Raw genomic sequence first — 16762 nt, forward strand, 5'->3', positions numbered from 1 at the left:
TTTTCAGACTAAAGTAACGTTAACTTGTTTTAAATTTATTTCTATTTTCACTTAATTGAAATCAGTTGAGGATAATTAAATTGTTAGACTATAGCAAATTCCGTTTCGTGGCAACTTTAACATTTTTTTTTTTTTTTTGCACTATATTCAGAAATGTTAATCGTATGTTAAACGATTGAAATGTTAAACAATTGATCTTATTTACTTTGATCAGATCTTTTTGCATGCACTCATACAGAAATCTCATATATGGCCCTATATCAAGAGTGATATTCCAATATGTTAACTATAAGGCGAAATATATAAAATATTTTCTTCACATACGTACATTCTCCGGGTAGATGAAGATATAAGTTTATAACATATATAAAATCCCCATAGTAAAATTTGTATATGTACACATGTTAATAATATGATGCAGCAGATGAGATGTTTATTCAGACAATTACCAAAAAAAATCTACACTCAAAACAAAAAATAACTAAAAAAAAACTAAAATAAATTAATTTGATATCAAGTGTTCAACAAACAAGGAAAAAAGGAAAAAAAGTGACCACTAATCATAATATTAATTATTAAATGAATAATGCATAGCTTCTTGGTGTGGCTTTGTTTATGGCATTGTAGTGATGTACAATCACTCAATTTAAATTCAAATGTGCCTAGCAATGGAACGCGCAACGTACCAACGTAAAGTACGTTTATGTGAAATACGCATCTTTCATAAATAATACGCAAAAATCGTACGAAGAGTTCCGCCCAAATCAATCCTATTGGTCAGGAAGCACTACCTCATTTGTCCACAAAGACAGCGATTGGTGAGGCGAAGAAAACCTGTCAGCAGCCCCATTTCCCTTTCTTTGGTACCGCAACAAAAGAGGCCGCTGCTTATTGGCTGTTTGTCTTGTCATTCAAATTGACAGCCCACAGACGCGATTCCTATTGGCTCAGCGGCCTGTCAGTCACACCTGTCTAGGCCCGTGTCTGTGCGTCTGCGCCGAGAGAAGGAGGAGGGTCTTCCACTCGGTCTTTTTATTTATTTCTTTGTTTCCAGGAGAAAAAACAACAACCACAGCGGTATATTCCTTTGCGGGACCGCCAATGTTTCCCGTCCGAATAAGAGAGAACCCTGGACCATACTGCTGTACGTATTAAAAAGCCCGATTTAAGGGGGCGAGGATGAAGCGGCGCAATGCGGACTGCAGCAAGCTCCGACGGCCCTTAAAACGGAACCGAATCACCGAGGGGATCTACAGCAGGTACGATCCAGACCTTCCGATCGAACCGTTATCATCCCCGAGCTTCAGGAAACACCCACAACTCGTTTTTATTAAGGTCTAAGATCTCACAGAGAGACTGTAAATCGCTGAGCTACCGTCAACAAAGCTTGGCTGAAGGTAGACAGTCGTCTCCGCAGAAATGAATAAGCTGTCGTAGGCCTCATTACAGCGATGCGCTTTAAAAGAAAGAAAACCCGCGAAACCCACCGCTGTGGGCTCGAGACTCGACGGTTAGAGTCAGTAACTGTCAGCCGTGACGGGACCGTTAACATTAGTCTGTCAGTAACCGCGCCGAAGACATTGATCGATTGTGATTTCCTCTCAGAAGACCGCAAGGAGGATAACCTCAATTTAATTAGCAAATCTCATATGTAAATGAGTGGAGTTTATTCAAATAACGATTTCTAAGAGACCGCTGGAAGGTTTTTAAATGCCTGAGACGCCAAATAACTGAAGTTGGCTCTGTTTTTCCTCAGAAGTTTGGGAGACCGGAGGCAGTGGCGAATTTGTTTACGTTTTCCTTGGGAACCCACGAACTACTACAAATTTGGTATAAAACATTTATATATGGCAAAAATGAACAGTATATCGGTGATAGTATTTTTTGTTGCCAGGAATAATGTTTAAATTAACGTTATCATTATTTGAAATATTGTCCAAACCCATCTGACTTTTTGTCTGTGAAACACAAAAGATGTTTCTAACCTCAGTCACCATTTACTTTTCTTTTCTTTTTTTAACATAAAAATTATAAAGCAAATGCCTGAATGATGACTGTCGTTTTGAGTGACTAACATCTCCTTTTGTGTTTCACGGAAGAAAGTAAATTATTCTTTTGTAAGGGTAATAGTTTTAATTACACCTACATATTTCATATGTGGGATCATTTTTTTTGCGCAATTCATTCTTTCATTGAGAGCCATAGTTTGTTAGTCTGAGTGTTTTTGTTTTCTAATGTTATCTTTGTCATGGAGCATCTGACCTGTCAATCAAAAGTGATGTTGTTGAAGGGGTTTTATGCAGCAGTATTGCATATTTCATCACTTAGCAGTTGGTATAACGTCTCATATAATAGCATTAATTTCTATGCATGGGGTGCCGTTCATATTGCTGACCCATTGTCTCTGAGTACCAGTATTTGGGTCTGTTCAGTGTTTGGTATATAGTATGTTGGTGGTCATATAAGGACTTAATTTCAGATGTTTAAAGCAAGATGTCAGTGAAGTGTACTATACCAAATTCACACTGCAGATGTGGCATAGAGCTGCTTCGGAAGTGGCGTTTAGGTGTCTTTACACTGACTGTTTAATGCTACTCAGAGGTGGCATGAATGCATTTACACAGCAATGATAAACATATTTGATACTAGTGGCTGAGGTGGGTCAGAGCAGGCACAGTTTAGTCAGGCTTTTATGCTGCATTGCATCTTTACACAGAATTTTAAGCAGGCACAGAGCCTTAAATGAGCTGTATTAAGATGCCTATAGATGGCGACAATTTATAGGCAATTATGTTGTGAATATTTGCTCTGAGCAAGAAGGTTGCTAGCCGTACACTGAAAGCTGAAAAAGTCTAGCAAAACATTTTTTATCTTATAAATTGCATCGTGCATAAAGTGCAAGAAACAAATAGACAAGCAGACGTCAAACACATTGCTATCTTCAGTGCTGAGTTGTTTTTACTTCACATTTTTAATTGCTCATTTTCAGTTGATACCTTGGCTCAATGCACCTGAAGTAAAAGGCCTTTTTTTCCTATTTGGAGCGCGACAATTACTTTTTAGTTTATGTGAATATTTGCCCTGAAATAGTCAAAAAATGAATTTCATCAATCTGAGAAACCATAATGTCAACCAAACAGTTATTAAAGCCAAGCAGATTCATAATGCCAGAAGTAAAATACAGTAATCAACTAGATGGAAAACATGCTTTGATTATTTCTAAACAAGGAAATAATTATAAATAAATAATGCCTTGTGTACATTAGTGCAAGGAGTAATCATATTTTGTAAAATACACTATACACAGTGCACTAAATTAACAATGCATTAATATACAGCAATATTTACCTACATATAGGCTAATTTTTAACAAAGCAATTGTTGTGTTAAAAATAATGTACATATACTTGCAAGAAATTATTAGAGTTTTTCATTGATTCACTGACAGCTTGAACTGATTAACAAAAATGAATCGAACTTAGAAACTATATGCTCAGCTCCTGGCCAGTAATTGCAGATATATCATGAATATTCAATATTTCGCACACCGCTAGTTGCATTTGTTAGCAATTCCACTGTTGAAGCGTTGCTATTGCCGCCGATAGATGACACAGTTAAACATTATGATTTGCTCACAGTGGGTAAATAACCACCACTTCTTCCACCAAAAAAGATTGCCACAATACACCAACCACACACAGTCATTTGCTATTCTGCTTAATGTTCAGCATGTTTGACTCTTTAATGTTGTGGCTCTAGAGCAGGGGCCAGCAACCTTTTCGGCATGAAGTGCCATTTTCATTTTTTCTGGTTAACCACTGTGCCAAAACCAAAGCATTCTGTATTTATACAGTACATACACATTTTTAAATGATACGATACGATGCAATAAGTTTTTGACTCTACTAAAGCATGAAAATACAATAATATGTTTGCAGATATTTAAGAAACATGCTAAGTTAACATACTTGTTTATCTGAAAAACAATGCTACAGTCAGTTATTCTCCTTTGAAAATGTGCGTTCTGGGCCAGAATGTCGGTCTGTGTTTTGGTTTGTGAAACCCGCCCACTGCCAGTTTACCCAATTTTATTTCGGCACCCCGGGTTGCCAGTTGGTGGAAAACACAGCGTATTTCATTTTATTCATTGTCAAGTGCACTCGTTCCTTTTGGTGTCATCAATCTGGCAACCTGTGTGTGTACAGCACCTTTAACATTTCTATCGTATCCATTAAAAGTTGACTAATATTAAATTGTTTGCAGCTTCATCTTACCTCGCTCTCTTTAACGTTAAACTGATGCTTTGTGCTCTGCTTCTGTGAACAGTAAACCCCGCCTACTTTGATTTGATTGGCCATCTCAGTCATTTTGACATTGACGAGCACTGTTAGACGGCTGTGGCTTTGATCTGAAGTGCCTAGTATGTGTAGCGGTCACACGCACATCCGTAGACTAGTGCAAGTTAATTCTCACACTTTAATAGTATTTATAGCTCCTAACAGGCTTTGTGACTATGAGAAGTTATTACCTTAAAAATCTACAAGATCTTAAGAAATAGATTTGGTTGTAACTGTGTGATGCTAAAAAAGAATGCAAATGTTGTTCATCTGAAGATCATAGAATTTTGTGTTTAATTTCAAATCAGAATCAAATCAAATGTTAATCTATTTACATGCGTTTGGTTATGTTCCAAAGGATACAGTACTCAAATCATTCATCAAAGTATTTTAACTTCTTATTCTCATGTGTAATATGTGTTGCATATGCAGATGCATCCATCCATTGACTGTCAACTTTGATGACATAATATGTGAAGATGCTTCTGTAACACCTGTTGTCTGATTTGTGTTGTTGCTTTCCTCAGTGAGGTGGAATTGAACAAATATGTCATCAGCCCAGATCTACCAGTCCAGTGACTGTTTTTTTTTTCTGTTAACACAATAATTTCTGTCATCTCAACACTATTAATAGCATCTTCAGCACCTGTATGAGCAGCAGAGAAATATGTAGATGTTATTAGATGAATCATAATTATTAAAGACAGAAGAGCTGCAGTATTCCACAAGCCCCCCCCCCAAAAAAAAACAATTAAATAGTTTGTTTGTTTTTACACCTCTCTTCCAAATGATGCTTTCTTTTATGATGAAATATATTGAAATTAATTACCAACACCATCCACTTTTTTGGTAGTTTAAATCTGAGCCTGTTAAAATATCTAGATTTTTTTTTCTTGTTATTATCTCTTTTATCTGGTAGACATTAATTTTAAGATTTTATTTTTTATAATGCAATTTATTTAAACATTTTCTTTAAGAAATGCATAATAAAACACATTTATTAAAATTAAACCCCTTAACTGTCACCCCCCATTTTTTAAAATAGGCATTAAAGTGCACTATCCAAACTTAAATTGTTGTATTTCATGAACACTTTGGAATATAGACCTAAGGTTGGTATCTTATTAAAGAAGAAAATTAGCAGATTTTGGCAAAAGTGGATAAAAAAAAAATAAAGTATCAAAAAGTTATAGAAGTTTAAATGTACTGTATAAAATGCGCTATATTAATTTTATTTTATTTTATTTATTATAAATATTTTACATAACAGGTTTTTACTCTAAAATCAGTATAAAATTAAAGCCTTGTGTCTAAATAAGTTATGTTCCAAATTTGAAGTTGATATGAAAAAATTGAGGTTCCCTGTGAGGTTTTATTTAGGGCGTCATACCACAAACAGCCACTGGGAGCCATCAAAACTCCTTTGAATTTTGTTTAATGAATTTTTCCCCTAGATTTCTCTGTCAATTTTACTTCAATACTCAAAATAACCACCAAATATGCAATCCTGAGACTCAGACCTTTCCAATGATATGTTTGTTGCCAAGATTATAACAAGTTTTGATTCTAAAAGACCGTAATGCATTTTGTAATATGACACTTGACACTGCACACTAAGGGGGAGGAGACCGCCATAAGATTTTAAAGTACCATTTCCATGGTAACGCAATATCCAATTTTAAAATGGTTTACACAGGATGAATCTTGGGCTTCTAAGCTTTCAAATGATATATAATTTATGATGATTACTAGAAGATTTTATAGGAGAAAAAAAAAAATGTTTAATGTATGTTAATCGTAAAGCTTCGATTTTTGTGAAACAAAAAATAAATTAATGTATGTTAATCGTAAAGCTTCGATTTTTGTGAAACAAAGAATGATCCCAAAATCGGTCTGGTGTCACAGTCTTTAGGGCCATTTAATGACCAAAAAACACATTAAAATCAAGATTTACAATGAATCACATTGACAGTATTCAATATATCACTGAGGCGTAGTTATAGTCTAAATAAAGAATATCTGGTGGATTTGGTACACCGGATCTGCATTGCTACATCTGGAGATACATCTTACTCATGTGTTCTTGGCCTCTTCTCATCCCTATATAAAACATAATCCACTTCATTCACTACACGCTGCATTGGAGAAAGCCAAACAGTGATTACATCCTCCCCCACCTACCCATGCTTCCCATGATTGAATGGTTTGGTAATAAAATCTCTTCTTCTTTGTTTCAGTACGTTCCTGTACCTGAAGTTTCTGGTGGTCTGGGCGCTGGTGCTGCTGGCAGACTTTGTCCTGGACTTCCGCTTTGAGTACCTTTGGCCTTTCTGGCTCTTCATTCGCAGTGTTTACGACTCCTTCAGATACCAGGGCCTGGTGAGTATGTGTGAGTGAGACAAGCATTTCATCCAGATAATAGGACTAAACAATTAAAGGCATCGATTGCTCACGCTTATGTTGTCCAATACAAAATCAAATGTTTATCAAAATGTCTGAGTTTCTGTTTTCCATACAGTGAAAGTGCATAAATAAATTATACTTTAGTAGGCAGAATTGTAATTTTTAGTTGAACTGTTTCTTAAAATCAGCTGCTGCACACACACACACACTATAGTATTAACTAGTTTATACTCTTTAGTCTTCTCTGAGATTAAGAGATTTCTTCATTTACAGAAGGTCAGCCATCAGTATTGAAGTATTATCTGCACTTTACGTGCATCCACTTCTTTAAACTGTATGGTATTGTTCCTCTTATCTCTTAAATAATCATGAAAACTGCATAGTTATAAAATCCTGTTCAGGATTGTTTTATATGATGTTATGCATGTCTCGCAGCAGGGTGCTGAAATGACATTTTACTGAAGCCTGTGAAATGACATGTCACGCCAGTTACACATGTGATGATCTGATGTGTCTCTCTGTGTGTTGCAGGCGTTCTCAGTGTTTTTTGTGTGTGTGGCATTCACATCAGATATTATATGTCTGCTGTTCATCCCAGTGCAGTGGCTGTTCTTTGCAGCCAGCACATATGTGTGGGTACAGTACGTCTGGCACACAGGTAAGAGCCGCGCATCTGTTCATAATGTATTACATGATCACCCTGCCATCGTTGATCGTACTGTTACTGAAGTCTAACCTCAAGCTTACAGCTGATTAGTCAGTGGTTTTTGAACATTCATGATTCGCAGCTTTGACACTTCCTGTATAGACAACCTCAAACTGACATGTCTGTCAGTCTGGTATGGTGTAGATACACTTGAGACTCCATCTCTGGTTTCTTGAATGCCCTTTATAAAATGTGTGGACTGCAGCATGAGAGGATCATTCCCATGCTGTTGTGAGCTTTTGTTGTCATAACATGATTTATTCTGGCTTTATAACACATGCACACACGCTATGTGACCTTGCAGCTGTAAGCTTGGTTATTTCTGAGCAGCTCTGGATCTTGATGTTAACAAAAGGATTTGTTTCAAATGACTCACTCACCCTGTTTAGAGCTGATCCTTGATTCAGATTCACCCATAGAGTGTGTGTGCTTGAATCGTTGTTTTTTTTTTTTTTGATTAATTCGGGCTGTTAATGTTGAGATTATTACACTCACTCACTCACTGTTGTCAACTGAAGTATTTTAAGCACATGTTGAATTGACCGTTCTCGTCTCACACACTCCATCTCTCCACAGAACGAGGGGTGTGCCTGCCCACTGTTTCACTATGGATACTTTTTGTTTATATCGAGGCAGCTATCAGATTTAAAGATTTGAAACACTTCCACGTGGACTTGTGCCGTCCGTTTGCAGCTCACTGGTATGCCATTTTCCTCAGTCCTTACTTGCATTGATGAGTCAAACATTGGCACTGATTGTGAGCAAGTTTCAGCTTGATCTGTCTGCTTTCCTCTAAACCATTTCAGAGAGTGTTAGTCATGCTTTTAGTACTGTAAGTGACGACGTGTGACCTGCTTCAGAGTTTACATCAGTAATTGTCCAGGGACTGTGTGTTTGTTATGATCAGCAGTAGTGATGCACCGAAAAACCAAATACCAAGTTTTTTGGGCTAAATTAAATTAATAATTTGATAAAATATTAATTTCGGTGCATCACTAATCAGAAGACTAAATACCATCAAACCCAAACCTATCAAGTGTACTATTCAAAATGATATTTAGTCACATAGCAGTACACAGTAATAATCCACAACATTTGAAGTGGTGCAGAAAACAATGGCTCAAGTTTTTCCCATTAAAATGTAGAACAGGTTACTTGGACCGAAGCGTGAAGTTACAGTTCTTAATTGTGTTTTCAGTGTTTTTTGTGATGCTTTTTCCCAACAATGCTAATCATATGATGTCCTATTTCTGTGTTTACAGTATCGGGTACCCGGTGGTGACCCTGGGCTTTGGTTTTAAGAGTTATGTAAGTTATAAGATGCGTCTGCGGAAACAGAAGGAAGTGCAGAAAGAGAACGAATTTTACATGCAGCTGCTGCAGCAGGCGTTACCTCCAGAACAACAGCTCATACAGAGACAAGAGAGAGAAGCAGAGGAGGGTAAGGACTTTGCCCTGTGTCTCCTAACGGCAATAATTCCCCCAACCATATGCTGGTATTTGGAGACATGTTGCATAGTTTCTACAAAGCTCTTTATTGGCCATGGCTATCAAGCTCCAAAAAGGAGTGAAAAAGACTTTTCTTTACTATCGTAAATCACGTGACTTGGAACATGCAAGAGCTAGATGGACTACTTCAAATGCATTTTTAAAGTGTATTAGTCCTTTTTGGGGCTTGACGGATACGAACAGACTTTATATAAACAGAGCTGCATGAAGAAACTTCAAAAATTGTTCATCGCAGTTGTGACATGAGTAAATATTTTCAGTTTTGTATAAACTACTGTTAAAGTCTCTCTCTTTCTCTTTTATCAGCAGCAGCAGCATCTAAAGGCATTCATGATGTAGACTCTCCAGCTGTGGCACAGAACGGCTCGGCGGGCGGTAAAAAACCCTCATCCAACACATTACCAGAGCTGGAATACAGAGAGAAAGAACGAGGCAAGAACGAGTCCAAAAAGCAACACAACCAGAACCATCACAGCAGCACCAGCAGCATCTTACCATCAGTGGACAGTAAAGCTCAGGAGATGGAGTACATGGAGAACCACGTGAACAGTAAGAGACTGAGCAGCTCAGATCTGCTGGGCAGCATTGAGAACCTGCTGAAAGATGAAAACTCTTCATCCTCCTCCTCTTCCTCCTCCTCCAACTCCAACAAAAATTACAAAAATGCCAGCGGAGGAGGGGGAGGGAGCTCCTCGCCCCGGGGGCATGGAACGGCCAACGGCAGCGTGCCGTCTTCCTCCGGGCCTTCGTTGTCCACCTCTTCCTCAAGTAAGGGGGACAGGAAACAGAAGTGTGGAGGAGGGAAGAACAGAGACCCTGTGGAAAACTGCATTCCCAACAATCAGCTGAGCAAACCCGAAGCACTCGTCAGGTTAGACTCGCACACATCATCTGTATCAAAATCAGGGCTTCACGTTAAAACAGCAGCTCTAATGGTCAGCAGGGTGTGCGATAACACTGCACACTAGTAAACACTAATGTTTTGTCATTTGTAATCTGATTAAAGCATTAATAAACAAGTTTTTATCAGTTTTCCTAAAATTTAACTGAGGGGAAAAGAGCTGAGTTCAGATTGACTCTGAACTTTTAAAGTTATCTTTTCGTTTTTATGACATTTATGATAAATTGTGGTCCTTTTGCCGTTGTTCTGCAAATTTTTGTGGTTGAGAGTCATTTCAGTACATGCAAATTGAAATTTTAGTTGAGGGCGAAAGCTTTTCCCACAAAGATTGCGAAACAGATTCAAGGTGTCACATGAATTTGCTGCATTGACCAACAGAAAGCTGTTTGGTTTGTAATTGACGATGCAAAATGACAATTTTTTGCATGCATAATTTAGCAAAAATTTTGCTAAAGTGACCATACATTTCAGGTGATAAGCTGCATGTAAAATTTCGTAAAGTTGCCAGAATAGGTAGAAGATTTTATGACGGAATTAAAAAGGTATGTGTGTGTTATGCATGCAATCTGGACATACCAGATCTGCATGGTCATAAACTACAAAGACATAATAGGGCCTTTCGCACCGCAGGAACCTTTTCATAGTACCAGAACTAATTGTGGAATTATCCACTTTGATTTTAGTACCGGACTGCCTTTTTCAAGAACCAAATTAGCTCCTACTCCGGAGCAGTGTCCAACCAGCACAACTGGTACTACCCACGACGTAAGTAGACATTGATTGGCCAGACGGGTTCGAAAATGCCCTCACCCACCATTATTTAAAATGCTGTGTAACATACTGTAAACATTGTGTCAACTTATTTCGCAAGTATGACGAACAGCGATAAATATACGGACCGTGAAGTGCAGGCACTTGTAGCAAATGTAGCACTGCCAGTTGTTGTTGGAGATTCTTAGTCCTCCTTTCCGTTCTTTCAATTGCTTTACGTATACGTCGACATTCCATGTCCATTAATGTGAAACTCGTGAGACACAACAAAAACACAGCTCTGATCATAGCTTCCTCCATCCTCATGTCGTTAACGTTGTTCTTCTTTGTTAATGTTGTTGAAAGCCTCGCACAAATGACGTTGCTGTCGACTGGCTTACGTCACGTCCTAGTACACACTCTTGGTGCGAATACAACCCTTTAAATGGTACTGGGAAACAGTTCGAGCAAAATCGTCCCAGTACTTTAGTACTGTACATTTAGTTCTGGAACTAAAGCAGTTAGAAAGGCCCTAATGTCTCCCATGGCCTCATAGGATAGTAAAGTGTCCATCAGATACACACTTGGAAATAGTAGGTGATCTAGGTCCTACTGTTTTTGCAAAAACTGTGTATTCGGACATACTACTCTTTTAGCATACCATATTTCACATACTATTTCATAGGAAATTAGGCATATTCAGATACGGGGTCAGTCCTTTTCTTTTATACCTATACACTAAATTATATTATTAAAACATTCTTGGTTCCGGACCAATTCAGTAGTAAAACAGACCACAAAACACCTCAAAGCTGGTAGAAACCTCCAGTTACCTCAAAACAATTAGTTTTATATAATCTACTTTCCTGCTTGGACAGCATTTTTGTCCATGATTGGTATTTATATCATACTTTGAGCAAGTTTGCATGCCCAGAAATGCTGTCTATATAGGTACCCTGTTAGGTTTTAGGAAGCTCAGGCCTTTTCTCTAATTTCACTTTTATCATGATGACCCATTATGACCTAAAGTGTATGTTTATGTGTGTTTAGGCTGGAGCAAGATGTTAAGAAGCTGAAGGCAGACCTGCAGGCTAGCAGACAGACCGAACAGGATCTGCGCAGCCAGCTGGGCTCTCTAGGCAGCTCTGAACGCAGCATACGCTCTGAGCTCGGACAGCTTCGACAGGAGAATGAACTACTGCAAAACAAGTGAGACATCCCACCTTCAGTTTGCTCCTTAAGAGAGCTCAGAGGAGACATTAATGCAAACTCTTTTTTTGTGTTCAGACTTCATAACGCTGTGCAGGCGAAGCAGAAGGACAAGCAGACAGTGGGGCAGCTGGAGAAGCGTCTGAAGGCAGAACAGGAGGCTCGTGCTGCAGCAGAGAAACTGTTAGCAGAGGAAAAGAAACGCAAGAAGCTGGAGGAGGCCACAGCAGCCCGTGCAGTTGCTCTTGCAGCGGCAACCAGGTGCTAATGACACACCTTCCCATCATGCCATTGTATTACATTTCCTAACATTTATTCTGTTATATAGTGTGCATTTCGTTCTCTTCCTTTCCATTTCATTATACCATTCAAAAGTTTGGGTTCAGTAAGATTTTTCAGTGTTTTTGAAAGAAGTTTCTTATGCTCACCAAGGCTGCATTTTAGAAAAAAAATAAAAACAGTAAGGTGGTGAAATTATTACAATTTAAAATAGTTTTCTTTTCTTTTATATTTTAAAATGTCATTTACTCCTGTGATGCAAAGCTGAATTTTCAGCAGCCATTACTCCAGTCTTTGTTTATAAAGTTATTTGAAATAAATATTTTATAACTTTATAAATGTCTTTATTTTCACTTTTAATTAATTTAATATGTCCTTGCTAAATAAAAGTAATTGCTCTGAAAAAAAAATCTTACTGACCCAAAACAGTCACATACATAACATGTATGCCATACAAATTTTTTCTGCCACTCCATTCTTTTTCATTTTTTTTTCTGACTGCTTTTTTATAGCTTTGCCTTCATCGTCCATTCTGTCTGTTTCTCACATGATTCTCTCTTTTCCCTTGTCAGTTATATCTTCCCTTTCATGAGAGCTGTTTCTGTTTTCTTTGCAGACAACTGCAGGATATTTAACTCCCCTTTTTTTTTAATTATTATTATTTTTATTTTGTATTTTTTTTATGTGAACTAATGTGCGTCTATTTGTGTCTGTCAGAGGTGAGTGCACAGAGTCTCTGAGAAGGAGGATTTCTGAGCTGGAGACGGAGTATAAGAAACTCACGCTTGACATCAAGGTGAAAGAAGAACAAATCAGAGAGATGGAGCTCAAAGTACAAGTGAGGAGATGTTTAAATGCCATATTCGCTATTAATGTTTCAAAATCTTCTGATTCTTCTGTAAATGGGGAAAAAGTATAAAAACAAACTACTCCTTCTGTCATGTCTTTCTAGGAGCTACATAAATATAAGGAAAATGAGAAGGACACAGAGGTTCTGATGTCAGCGCTGTCAGCAATGCAGGATAAAACCCAGCACCTGGAAAACAGCCTCAGCGCTGAGACCCGAATCAAGCTGGACCTCTTCTCTGCCCTCGGAGACGCTAAGAGACAGCTGGAGATCGCACAAGGTCTTCCATCACACACATTTGTCCAGATTACCCACAGAGATCAGCATTTAAGTTTGAACACAGTTGAAAATGAAAATGGTCTATTCATCAAAGAATCCTGGGGAAAAAAAATTACACAAAATAAGATTCTATTTTACAATATATTCAAATTGAAAATGGTTATTTTAAATTGTAATAATATTTCACTATATTACTGTATTTTTGATCAAATATATGCAGTCTTGGTGTGCATAACGTGTTCTTTCAGAAGTGTTAAGGAACATTACTGACCCCAGACTTTTGAATTGTACTGTGTGTGTCTTTTCCCCCCAAACATAGAAAAACACTAAAAGTTGTTCCTGTCTGGATTTGTGTTCTTTTAGGTCAAATTCTGCAGAAAGACCAGGAGATTAAAGACCTGAAGCAGAAGATAGCAGAGGTCATGGCTGTCATGCCCAGCGTGGTGTATTCCGCAGATACGGGCAACATGACCCCAGTCACGCCCCATTACTCCTCCAAATTCATGGACACCAGTCCATCGGGACTGGACCCCAATGCATCGGTTTACCAGCCCCTGAAAAAATGAATGCTTGTTTCCCACCACAGCAGACCTACACTCATTCTTGCATACACAGACACACACACACATACACACACAGTCTTCTCTGGTTGTTTTTTTTTTCCCTCAATAGGCCCAGATTCAGATTCATCTTTGGCATGTCTGTGGCGCAGATTGCTTTTTTGTTTTAGTTTTTTTCGTCTTCTATTACTCCAGCTTCTTGCCTGGGGCGAAGGATGTTGTATTGTGTGACTGTATTTGTTGTAGTAAAAAAACAAAAGACAAAAAAAGAGGACTTTTAAGGGACATCACACGTTGAGTAGGAAACTGCCGTTTCTTTTCTCTTGTAAATGTCTAGAAACCTCACAGAAGTTGGTGAGTATCTTCCCTCAGTCCATTCAGAGACCACTCGCATCCATTTTTTCCCCCTCTTCTTTGGATTTCGGCCTTGATTTAAGGTTTTTGGTTTTTTTTTTTCTCGGGGGGTGTTGCAAAGCAGGGCAAGTCTGAGATCTGTTGTCCCAGGTGCTCTACCCCATATCAGAAGAAGATTTTTACTCAAGAATGTCACCATCTAATATGAGAAGAATGTAATGCAATGTTCAAAAAACAAAACATCCCAGAAACAATGCAACAAAATTATCTCACCTCTCAGTACGTCAGGATCGGATGACTCCCGGTCTTTAAGGACTCGTATGACGGACCGAAGCTTCATCTGTGGATTGCTGTTCTTCCTCCTGGTACAAAAAGACAAACTGCGTCACAAACACAGTCCAGCAGTGTAATTCACCAGTTACAGATAATCAGTGCCTTCATATGGGACCTCATTGGTGGAACCAAAAGATCTCTTCCCTCCCTCCGCCACTTCATGCCTCAAACACCTTTTTGGTCACATACGGCAAACGGATCACCAGCCCATTGGCATGAAGACTCCACACTTGTGAATTTGGTCATTTGTTTACATTATTATTTATTTATCCAACGTTGCACTTTTGCACTGTTGACGAGCTCACAAGGGAATATCTTAAGTATGAAAACATGGGATACTTTCCCCTCCTTGTTTTCTTTATTGTATTGACCATCTCTCAGTATCAGACGGAAGCTAGTGTAGTCCAGTGCCAACTAAGACTGTAATTTTCAGGTTACTGGCTGGTCCAATGATCAGAAGCTAGAGGAGAGTGTTATTGCTATTATTATATAGTTTGTGTCTGGTTTTCAGAGAAATTCTTGGTTGTGCCACTTGATGGCGCCGTTGCGTTCTGAAAGTGTTGCTACTTTAAACCCATTAGACTCTTGGAAAGGTGTTCGTCGGACCATCATCACACTTGCTGTGCAAATGAATACAGATCCAGACGTCTGCTAAACATGAAGTATTGCCGGGTTAAAGGGAGAACGTCCCGAGCCAACCCACCTTTTGGAAAAACCCTCAGATTTGTGTTAAAGCAAATAGATTTTGCCAACCAGCGGAAGTCAGTTCCTTCAAACGAGTTCTGGTGCGGGTAGTTTCAGAAGGGGAGAAGGGTTACTGTGTTAGTATTCCATTGGTGAATGATGGGCGGGAGGGGGGCGGGGTTTAGCCAGAGTCAGTCCTATGTGGTATAGTAGTGCTCCGAGATGGTTGTTGTTTTTGGTGTCTGTGTTTTTTAAAACTATGATGTGATGAAGGAAGTGGGAATGTTTGCAAAGTCCAAGTGGTTTAAATGAAAGGGGGTGGGGGGGGACAGTTGTTTTGTTTTCTTTGCCCACTGTCACTTCTCTCTTTCTGTCTGTTTTTTGGCCGGACCTTGGCTGCACTCTCTGTGAGGTTTCAAGTAATAAAACATTTTTTTTTCTGGCATCTGACATTCTTTTGTGGTTTGTCCATTAATTGTTGTGGTTTCTCAATGCTTGCATGCAAAATAATAGGTGGGTCACAATATATAAAGTGTTTTGACAGCAAGGAAAAACATTGCTGAATGCAAATGATAAAACAGAACTAACCTTCTGGTTATGGCTTATTTTGGGCAGAGCAAAGGGTTAATTCATGAGGAAGAATGATGGTGAAACCATTACAATGTTCTGAATGCCACAATTTTTATCTACATAAATTTAATAAAATTTTAAATAAATTTTTTCCCCAAAGAGTAGGTAAACATTTGTTTATCTGATTTCTTGGGACAGATTTTCATTGACAAATGGCGTAATGTCAGTCATTTATAGACAAAATAAAAAAGAAAACCTTGCATATTAAAAAGTTGCATGGTTCATATTGCTTTTAGATCTTGTTTTTACTTTTATATGTTATTTCCAAATGTTTATTGTTAATTTTAAATTGTTCAAACAACCATTTTTCATTCAATTTGTCTTTATGAATGTAACTGGCAATTATGCTAGATTTTTTCCAACCAGAAAAACCTTAACAATCAGCTCAATCCCATCTTCTTTTTCTTGTATGTGTGTGCGTGTGTGTATATATATATATATATATATATATATATATATATATATATATATATATATATATATATATATATATATATATATATATACACACACACACATACACATATTAGTCTCTGTGGCTTTTTTAAATATATTTTTCATACGTTTTTTTTGCAGGTAAAAGTTGCTTATTTGTAAACTATTGCAGCATCTCGTGCCGACATCTCGTGAGGCCTTCATCCCTCATTCATAAGAGGTTATTACGTGCATGAATAAATAACCAGAGCATTCATATTAAACACATCTCTTTTTATAACCATGCAGACAGGCACACAGTTCCACGCTCACTCTTCAGCACATCAGTGGCATGATGTGCATGTAAAAACTGGTTCAGATAAATGACACAAGTCACATTCAGAGGTTCTACTTTTCAATTTTTATTTAAAGATGCCACATCCACGTTATTTTGCAATGCACATAAGCTATTTAATGTGAATGTGCATTATCTGCTATAACTAGATAAATAACTAGAAGAATAACAAAGAACAGTAGAACGAATTGTGCTACAAAGCAGTGTCATAG

The 16762-nt window shown here is 37.9% G+C and overlaps 1 protein-coding gene across 4 annotated transcripts; it reads left to right on the plus strand.

Moving 5' to 3' along the window:
- The first annotated feature begins 963 nt into the window (after window positions 1-963).
- LOC109100686 (macoilin-2-like) lies at window positions 964-15601 on the plus strand. Of its 4 annotated transcripts, none has more exons than XM_042769463.1 (11): window positions 964-1259; window positions 6575-6716; window positions 7272-7398; window positions 8023-8146; window positions 8709-8887; window positions 9256-9826; window positions 11657-11815; window positions 11894-12076; window positions 12812-12932; window positions 13047-13221; window positions 13584-15601. In XM_042769463.1, exons 1-11 carry the CDS (start codon window positions 1180-1182, stop codon window positions 13784-13786), a joined length of 2064 nt encoding a protein of 687 aa, XP_042625397.1. In that variant the 5' UTR covers window positions 964-1179; the 3' UTR covers window positions 13787-15601. The 4 variants fall into 4 exon arrangements, with proteins under 4 accessions (XP_042625397.1, XP_042625398.1, XP_042625399.1 ...); XM_042769464.1 differs by having other exon boundaries at window positions 9259-9826; XM_042769465.1 differs by having other exon boundaries at window positions 9262-9826.
- The last annotated feature ends 1161 nt before the right edge of the window (window positions 15602-16762 follow it).

Source organism: Cyprinus carpio, chromosome A13, assembly GCF_018340385.1.
Source record: "Cyprinus carpio isolate SPL01 chromosome A13, ASM1834038v1, whole genome shotgun sequence".
NCBI lineage: Eukaryota > Metazoa > Chordata > Actinopteri > Cypriniformes > Cyprinidae > Cyprinus > Cyprinus carpio.